At 42.4% G+C, this 9,181-nt stretch overlaps 1 protein-coding gene across 1 annotated transcript; it reads right to left on the bottom strand.

Annotated features, from left to right (window-relative positions):
- Positions 1-1,366: 1,366 nt before the first annotated feature.
- Positions 1,367-8,921, bottom strand: Brk1 (BRICK1 subunit of SCAR/WAVE actin nucleating complex). Its single transcript, XM_026383032.2, has 3 exons — positions 8,765-8,921; positions 2,222-2,304; positions 1,367-1,992 (listed from the first exon to the last, which is right to left on the bottom strand). Exons 1-3 carry the CDS (start codon positions 8,880-8,882, stop codon positions 1,966-1,968), a joined length of 228 nt encoding a protein of 75 aa, XP_026238817.1. The 5' UTR covers positions 8,883-8,921; the 3' UTR covers positions 1,367-1,965.
- Between the last annotated feature and the right edge of the window lie 260 nt (positions 8,922-9,181).

Here is a 9,181-nt window from a genome sequence, read left to right as displayed (position 1 = left end):
GAAAAGAGCACTTACCACGGTAAAGGATGTCAGCTGTCTCCATTATAAGATTCTATTTTTAAATACAAGTACAGGTTAATGCCTTATATAAAATGCAAAGATCATAAGTCTTTCAGCTTTCAGATTTTGGGGGGGTTTTGAAATATTTGTACATACATAAGATAATGTGGTGATGGAACCCAGGTCTAAATATGAAATCTCTTAAGTGTTTCATATGTATCTTATACACATAGAATAGCTTGAAGTTCATCTTATATGTGTAGGTTGCTTGTTTTGACAGCAGCCCACATGAGGTCAGATACAGAAATTTCCACATGTGGTGTCATATTGTTGGTGCTCAGAAAGTACTGGATTTTGGAGAATTTCATGGATGCTCCATCTGTACTACTAAAAATGGTCTTCCAGGGGTTCTAAAAAAGACCTGACTGCAGGGGCTGGGGTTTTGACTCAGTTGGTAGAATGCTTGCCTCACATGCACAAGGCCCTGGGTTCAATCCCCAGCAACACACACACACACACACACACACACACACACACACACACAGAAAGAACTCAGTGCAACACAGCTTGAATTCTGCAAGTCAGTTTAATTAGTATTTACTGACGACACACCTTCCTCAAGGCATCCATCTGGGCAGTATAGGAAAAAGGGAATGGAATGCATATACAACAAGATCAAATCCAGAGCTGAAGGGCAGTGTTAGCACAATGTGACGGGAGGAAGCAAGAAAAAGGACAGGGCAAATACTGAATGGAAAAGTCTGTGGGTACTTTCTGGGGGAAGTTTGATTTGAGTTAGACTTTGAATGGCAAATATGACTTGTGTAGAGGAAATTTAGTGTGTGCAGAACACGATGAATTCCATGTGATGAAAGTGGAGATTTGATTTTGGACAAAAGCCTTCAGAAGCAGGTTGGCCCAAGTTTATAGAAAGCTCTGCATACCAGGATGAACCATTATAGACTCTTCTGTCTGAACTCCAGAGTTTGCTTTTCAAAGGAAGTAAATATTTAGCTTGAATCTTGTAAAACTAATAATCTGCCCTGAATTGTGGTTAAATTTTGTGGATGCTGGTATTTCAACAGAATATAACCATTATGTCTGATTCAGTGCTTTCTTTTATTGGTGAATAAAGTGCCTGCATAGTAATACTTGGTCTCCTGCTGAATGACCAAACGATTCCCAGGATGAATTAGTTAGCTGAAGTACAAACACCAAGACTCAGGCTGGTAAGCTACCTAGGCTTTGAATCAAACAGCTACATCTGAAAGTTGTAAGTTAGAATAATAATCCTATATATAGCCCTTCTGTGACCTAGATAAAACCATCTATAGTTTCTCTCCCCACCACAATCAAAGCAGCCAGATGAAGTTGAAGAGTTTATTAAGGAAATATGAGAGGCATAGACACCCCAAGTGACAGAAAGAAAACTCTGAAATGTCCCTTTAAGCCAGGTGGGGGCCTGGCCTTGATCTCCCCAAAAAAGGAAATCAGTGGGTTTGCAATAACATTCTCTGGCAGCCACTGCCAGTGCACAAGTATCTCAAGCAGGACTGCCCCCCACCTCCTATCCAAGGTGGGAATGAGACAAAGACTGTCCACAGAATCAGTGCAGAGGCAAAGAGAAAAGTCTGAGAGAGAAACAGAAGTGAAAGGACCTTAACAAAGAACCTCAGACTGTTGGCTTTGAACACCTCAAATACATTGATAAGTAGGTCCATAAAATGTTACTGAAAAGGTAAAATGCCTAATGTTGTTTCCAACAATTCCCCTGGACTTCTTCCCCATGCCACATCACACTCCCAGAGGTACATGGCAGAGCCCAAAGGCCACACTTTTGAAAAAAGAAAAACAAGAAAAAGCCCTGTTGTTCTTTAAGGAGACAAGGAGCTGAAGGCTGCTGGGGCCTTTCCCACGTGGCCTGTGTTCTGTAAAGCAACTTCCCAGCAGCAGAACAGCATAGTTCTAGGTGAGCGTCTCACCTTTTGTCACCTGTCAAAGGAAAATTGACATTCAGATAAATTCAAAGGGACTAAGGGAGCCTTTGAAAAAAACAAACACACACTTTTTTCAGATCATTCAGATCCAAGATTAAGAGTCAGAGATACCTAAATCTAGGCAAGGTAATTAATTCCTCTACGCCTGTTTCTGCTTTCAGTTTTCTCAATAGTAAATGGAAACATGCATTCTCTCTGGGATAGCCCCTGCCCATCATACTCACCCGTGCTTCAATGTACTCTATTCTCCGTTCAAGGGCTGTCAGTTTCTCATTTAGTGTTGCGAGTCTTGAACGACAAGACATATCTGGTAAAAGGAGACTGATGTTCAGGATTAATGTCACTCCAAACACATGTAAGCACATGCACCCACACACAGTACACAGAAACACATACATCCTGTGCTAAAGAAGAGGAATAATACATAATGCAGAGTATACATGGGACCTGAGTGGACAAGATGAGAAGGATCTTAGAAGCACAGTTGTTCAGATGCTACTGAACAACCTACTAAGGATAGAAGGCACAGAAGAGTGGCCCCTAAAACATGTCCATGCCCTAATTCCTGGAACCTGTAAATATGTATCATACAAGTCCATAAAATATAGATGACAATGGTAGAAGGTCAAAATGAGATGGAAGAAAGAGATGAGATTTAAAGCATGAAGAAGACTCATACAACCTGTCATTGCTGGTTTTGAAAAGGTGAGGAGGCAATGAGCCAAGGGATGTAAGTGATCTTTGGAAACTGGAAATAGCTTCAGCTGACAGCCAACAAGGAAACAAATCTCAGTCCCACTACCACAAGAAAGTGAACTCTGCCAACAATCTAACAAGCAAAGATGTAGACCCTCTCTCAGAATCTCCAGAAGGAAGGCCTGCTGACACCTTGATTTCAGCCTAGTGATCAATGTTGATTTCTGACCTACACAACAGTAAAATACATTTATTTAGTCTAGGCTCCTAAATCTGTGAAAATTTATTATGGCAGCAATAGAAAACTAACACACTAAGGATGTACAAAAGGCCACTAAGTTTCAAGAGAGGAGACATATTGTGTGCATGTGCAAACACTAAAAAAAAATCCTTTCATAATGTACAACTATAATGTACCAATAAAAAATGTAGGGGAAAAAAGGAGAAGTGACAAAGCAAAGAAAATAGACATGCCCAAACTTAAGATGAGGTTATGTCCAATAAACCCACAGGAAGTTGACAAGCTAGGGATGTGGCTCAATATTGTTTTGGTGTTAGGGGTTGAACCCAGGGGTGCTTTACCATTGAGCTACATCCCCAGCCGTTTTTAATTTTTTATTTTGAGACAGGGTCTCACTAAGTTGCTTACAGCCTCACTAAGCTGCCCAGGATGGCCTTAAACTTGTGACTGATTATCCTACCTCAGCCTCTTCAGTCACTGGGATTACAGGTGTGTACCACCATGTCCAGCTTTTGTTTTTGTGGTACTGGAAACTGAAACCAAGGCCTTGTGCATGCTAGGCAACCATTCTACCACTGAGCTATATCCCAGCCCTTATCTTGGTTGAGTACTTGCCTAGCATGTGAAAAGTCCTGAGTTGTATCCTCAGCATGGGGGAAATGAAGTATGGTTTTTACTGCATGTATATTGCTTTCAAACCATGGTGAAATTGAAAAAGTCTAACGTTGGACCATCAAAAGTCAGGGATGTAATATCTGTAATGTCAAGAGAGAAAAGCTGAGGCCAAAAAACAGCAGATATTAAGGAGAAGAAATAAGGTATCAAAAGTTTTTGAGCTCTTGGAAGCCACACCATTACCACAACCCTAGAAGTATACTTAATCTTTCATCTTTCATCTGCCTAGACCTTTTAGGACTAGAGAAAACTCAGTGAACATCAAGAACCCTCTGGAACCCACACTCCATCTGTGAAAAACAGCCCAAATCCCTTCTTTTCCTCTACCTTTTCTAGTCTCCTTTCACTTCACCCAAAATGCAACCTAGATTTCCCCCAAAATAACTTTTCCTCTGCAAACTCCTCTCACCGAAACTGCTTGACCTCTCTTTTTCCAACTACCCTCAACATAAAAAAGAGAAAGGCATCAAAGCATGGTGATTATTTCTCACTACCTCCTCCAACACCGTCGCTCAGTCATATCTCTCAATAATCTTTACTTTTTATATCTAAAACATACACTCCCTGAGAGTCTCCCACACAATGATTCAACACCCTAACAACTTTCCTTTTCATCTCTTCCCTGGCTGTTTTGCAAAGTGCTTCAGCAGATTTTGAGAAATCTGCCTACACTCTGATCCCGCCTCAACTTTCATTTCATCCTGTCCAAATCTTACTCATCCTGCCTGCCTAAGCATCTTCCATCAAGACCCAGTTCAACTTCCATTTGGGAGGTCTTACTAGAACACAATCAACCTTTTCTGAATCTATCTGAACATTTGTGGATGAACTTCTAGTCTCTAAGTTATTAGCGTATTTGGTCTTTGGTTGTTACTTCCCCTTTACATGAAGATTTAACAAAAATGTTCATCATTATTTCTTTTTTTTTTTTTTTTTTTTAAAGAGAGAGTGAGAGAGGAGAGAGAGAGAGAGAGAATTTTTTAATATTTATTGTTTAGTTCTCGGCGGACACAACATCTTTGTTTGTATGTGGTGCTGAGGATTGAACCCGGGCCGCACGCATGCCAGGCGAGCGCGCTACCACTTGAGCCACATCCCCAGCCCTCATCATTATTTCTTATGATGGTGAAAAAACAAAAACATGCCCAGCATTAAAGGAAAGGTCTGTAAAGTATAACAAACTATAAAGAACTATTAAAACAATCATTAGGGGCTGGGGATGTAGCTCTGTGGTAGAATGCCCCTGCCTAGCAAGCATGAGGTTCAATCCCTGGCATCAAAAAAAAAAAAAAAAAAAAAGTCATTAAAAATTACAGAGCCTATGGAGCTATAATTTATTCCCCACACCTCTTAAAATTTGGTTACAGCACAAGTCTTCCACTTTCTACTCATTTTTCTTACTGTTTTTATGCTTTTCTTTCTCACTCTCGCCTATTTTCACTGCTACTCTTTATTTTTGTGTGTGTGTGATTGCAGGGATTGAACTCAAGGTCTTGAACATGTGAGGCAACTCTACCAATTGAGGCTATATCCCCAGCCTGCTACTCTTATTTTTTGGTAATTTACATACCAAAAAGTTCACCTGCATAAAGTATCCAATTCAATGGTTTTTAGTATTACTTGCAAAGTTATACAATCATTACCAGAATCTAATTTTAGCATACTTTCATCATCCCTAAAAGAAACCTGTACCTATTAGTACTTTCATTCCTCATTGTACCTCCCCTCGTCCTCTGGAATCCACTAATCTTTGTCTCTTCAGAATTGGCTTTTCTGAATATTCTCCACTTTTCTTTTTAATTTTTAAAAAAATTCTTTTACAGTGTTGGGGAAGGAAACCAGGGCCTTTCCCATGCTAAGCAAGTGCTCTGCCATTGAGTTATATCCCGACCCCCCCCTTTTTTATGGAGAGGTACTAGGGATTGAACCTAGTGGTGCTCTATCACAGAGCTACACCCCCAGCCCTTTTGAGACAGGGCCTTGCTAAGTTGTGGAGGCTGCCTTCAAACTAATTATTCTCCTGCTTCGGTCTCCTGAGTCACTAGGATTACAGGTGTGTGCCACTATAGCCCTATTCTTTTCAGTCTTGTTTTCTGTCTGCTAGAGCTGCTCCCTCTAATTCCCAGATCTAGCTTGCACAGGAGCACCTCATACCCCACTATTCCTAGATACACTCTCATTTTCAACAGGATCAAATTGCTTTTCAGTCTGTTTTTCATCTCAAAAGCACACATTATGTATGCCATTTAGTAAAAACATGAATATCACCTCTGACAACCTGTCATTTCCCAAGAAAAGAGACACACCAAAATTATGGGTAGGGTGGGAGAGGTAAGAGGAAGAGTTCCTTCCTGGCTGACTGCTTCTACTCTAGTGGTCAATCTGGTAATGAACTAGAATCTAGTAATGATACTATGCTACTGGCCTACATGGATAAACACCACTGAAGAATATAAAATGTTCAACTGCAGAAACTCCAGTCATATTCAGATCCCATTAAATATGTACTGATTCAAATAAAAAACACTGAGAAAATTCAGCAGCTGGACAAATCTAAAACCAGACTGTATTAATGTATACATTATCACCAGATTTTCACAGCAAATGCTACCTTATTAGGATGTTTAATAGTGTGCACACGTCACCACAGTTGTACATGCCTGCTGTCCGCTACTTCTCTGAATGCTTATTTCATATAATCTTAGTACTCCATACATCAACTTTTTTTTCTCTTAAATTTTTCTTTTCCCAGGAGGGGTGTGGGGAGGAGGGGTACTGGGAATTGAACTCAGGAACTTTCTATCTCTGAGTTATATCCCCAGCCCTTTTAAAAATTTTATTTGAGGCAGCATCTTGCTAAGTTGCCCAGGCTATCCTCAAACTTTCAATCCTCCTGAGTCACTGGAATTACATCCTGAACTGTTTTTGCAGGTATATTTTACTCCTAGGATGAGTCTTGGGACTGAATGAGTTTCGGATTTGCAGTGAAGGCCAGGTGTGATAGCATGGACCTGTAGTCATAGCACTGGGAGGATAAGAGAAGGTCACTTGAATCCAAGTATTCAAGACCAATCTGGGCAATATAGCTAGACCCCATCTTTTTTTTTTTTTTTTTTTTTTAAAGAGAGAGTGAGAGAGGAGAGAGAGAGAGAGAGAGAGAATTTTTAATATTTACTTTTTAGTTCTCGGCAGACACAACATCTTTGTTGGTATGTGGTGCTGAGGATCGAACCCGGGCCGCACGCATGCCAGGCGAGCGCGCTACCGCTGAGCCACATCTCCAGCCCATAGACCCCATCTTAAAAAAAAAATCTGAGGGTACCCAAACTACAAGAGTAATAGGGTAAAAAGGCCTGTATTTTTACAATATCTTCAGGTCATTAAAATCAATCAGTCTAGCCTTTCTGGATCTCCTAGCTCCAAATCCATTCTTTAGACTAAATCATATTCCTTCACTTGTATTTCTTAAAAGAAAAAAATAAGTTCTTTTTTAGGATACATGAGCTCTATAATATCCTGATTACCATCCTCTACCAAAATTTCTACAGTAACTTATGTGTGAATATGTTTACACTACTAATCTTTTTTTTTTTTTTTTTTTTGGTACCAGGGATTGAACCAGGGGCACTTAACCACTAAGCCACACCCCCAGCTTTTTTTTTTTTTTTTTTTTAAGAGAGCGGGTCTCCTGAGTTACTTAGCCTCTTGCCTAAGTTGCTGAGGCTGGCTTTGAACTCCCAATCCTCCTGCCTTAGCCTGCCAAGCCACTGGGATTAAAAGCATGCACCACTGCACCCGGCCTCTTTTTTGCTATTTAACATGGCTGGGAAAGGAACTAAAGTACTCATTCTATGGTAAGCAGATGCTCTACCCCTGAGCTACACCTTCAGCCCACTGACAAAACCCTTACTCCAGCTACAAGGAACAGTCCTCTCTACAGAACAGTTAATTCATTCTCAATTCTTCTTTTTTTAAATAATCAGCTTTTCCTACTTAATCTTTTTCCTTTTTCTACTACTGGGGTTTGAACACTGGACACTCTACCATTAAGCTATATCCTCAGCACTTTTTTTTGGAGACAGGTTTGGCTAGTTGATCCCCCTGCCTCAGCTTCCCTAGGAGCTGGAATTACAAGCATGTATCCCTTTGCTCAGGCTCCTATTTAATCTTAACTACTTGATGTTGCTGAATTAGTGGTACCAAGAAAAGATTATTAGACATCATAAGAAACACTATCCAGGGCTGGGGAAGTAGCTCAGTAGTAAAGTGCTTGCCTAGCAAGCATAAAGCCCTGGATTCAATCCCCAGCACCAAAATTAAATAATAAGAGATCTTAGAAAGTCTATCCAGCACCAAGGCGTCTGAAACACTTGGAGAATATAGGGGAGAAGTTTCTACTATAGGTTACTGCCCAGAAGAATATGAACAGTGCATAAAGAATTTAAGACTGTCACGAGCATTACACCCAAGAGAGATTTTGGTAAAGTTGTCTCTCTACTGAGAACAATTGCTCGGAAGAATGGGCTAGAAGAAGGCAGAATACCTACTATAAACAATATACCATCCATAAAGAGGGCATTTTCAAGGCCCTACAGGACCTGGGCCTTAACTCTGATCTCACCGCCTACCATTCTGAGCACAGCATACACTGAAGACAGGAAAGAATGAACAGTGAATGGATGAGAGGGGGGGCGACTAAAAGAGACTAAAGAAAGAGGTTTTGACTTGATCCTGAAGGAGACGGGGAACTGTTTGAGGAGTCTTTAAACTGGGTAGTGACACTGTCAAGACTGCACGGTCTAGATGCAAAGTGGAGACTGGAATGGATGCGGAGCCCAAAGGACGAGGAGACCACTGAGGAGAAGAAATCCCACGGAGGGCGGAGGGCGCTGCCTGGTGTGTCTGGGGAGAGGGCCTGTTAATGAGTCCAGAGAGATGACAACGAAACCACCAGCTTAGGGCTGGGCAACCTCACAGGAACTGCCCAGTGGAGCCTAAGGTCGGGGTGGGGGGGAAGGTGGGGCCTAAAGGAGGAAGCGAAAACCGGCAAGAGCAGAAGTCTCCCGGGGGTCCCCGGAAAGCTCCTCCTGGGCGCCCCTGCAGAACCGCCTCCGAGGCCTCCCTCCTCCCCGCCTCCCCCAGCTCGCCCGCTGACCGAACGAATTGAGAAAGTCCGCGATTTTCTTGATGCTGCTGGTGATGACTTCAATGTATTCCCGGTTCGCCCAGTCTTGGTGAATTTCTCGTTGCACCGGATCCTCCTGTCCCGCCATGGCGGCCGTCTGAAGAAGAGCGAGTGCGCCGGCGCCTAGACCCCATAGGCCGCCAGTGCGCCTGCGCCGCCAGCCCACGCCCAATCGGTAACCACTAAACCCCGACATTGTGGTGCGCCTGCGCACTGTAGCGCCCTCGCCTGCGTTCTCGCTCCGCTCCCACGCCCTGGAAAACAGATGCCTGAATTCCCTGGGCGAGCTGCACACCCACGCCTGTCACTGGCAGTTCTGGTCATTAGGGGGCGCGTGGGCTCCCCTAGCCTCCTCCCTTAGCGGCTCCAAGATCTTTTGCGCAATCT

This window comes from Urocitellus parryii, chromosome 16 (assembly GCF_045843805.1).
Source record: "Urocitellus parryii isolate mUroPar1 chromosome 16, mUroPar1.hap1, whole genome shotgun sequence".
Lineage (NCBI taxonomy): Eukaryota > Metazoa > Chordata > Mammalia > Rodentia > Sciuridae > Urocitellus > Urocitellus parryii.
Note: the sequence above shows the minus strand (reverse complement) of the source record. Positions and strands in the feature narration are given on the sequence as shown.

Excerpts from the sequence above, each read along its gene's own strand:
- Brk1 (XM_026383032.2), bottom strand. The coding sequence starts at position 8,882 with ATGGCGGGACAGGAGGATCCGGTGCAACGAGAAATTCACCAAGACTGG. Across the intron at positions 2,305-8,764 it reads GGACTTTCTCAATTCGTTCG|ATATGTCTTGTCGTTCAAGA; the intron begins GTCAGCGGGCGA and ends TCCTTTTACCAG. Across the intron at positions 1,993-2,221 it reads TAGAGTACATTGAAGCACGG|GTGACAAAAGGTGAGACGCT; the intron begins GTGAGTATGATG and ends TTCCTTTGACAG.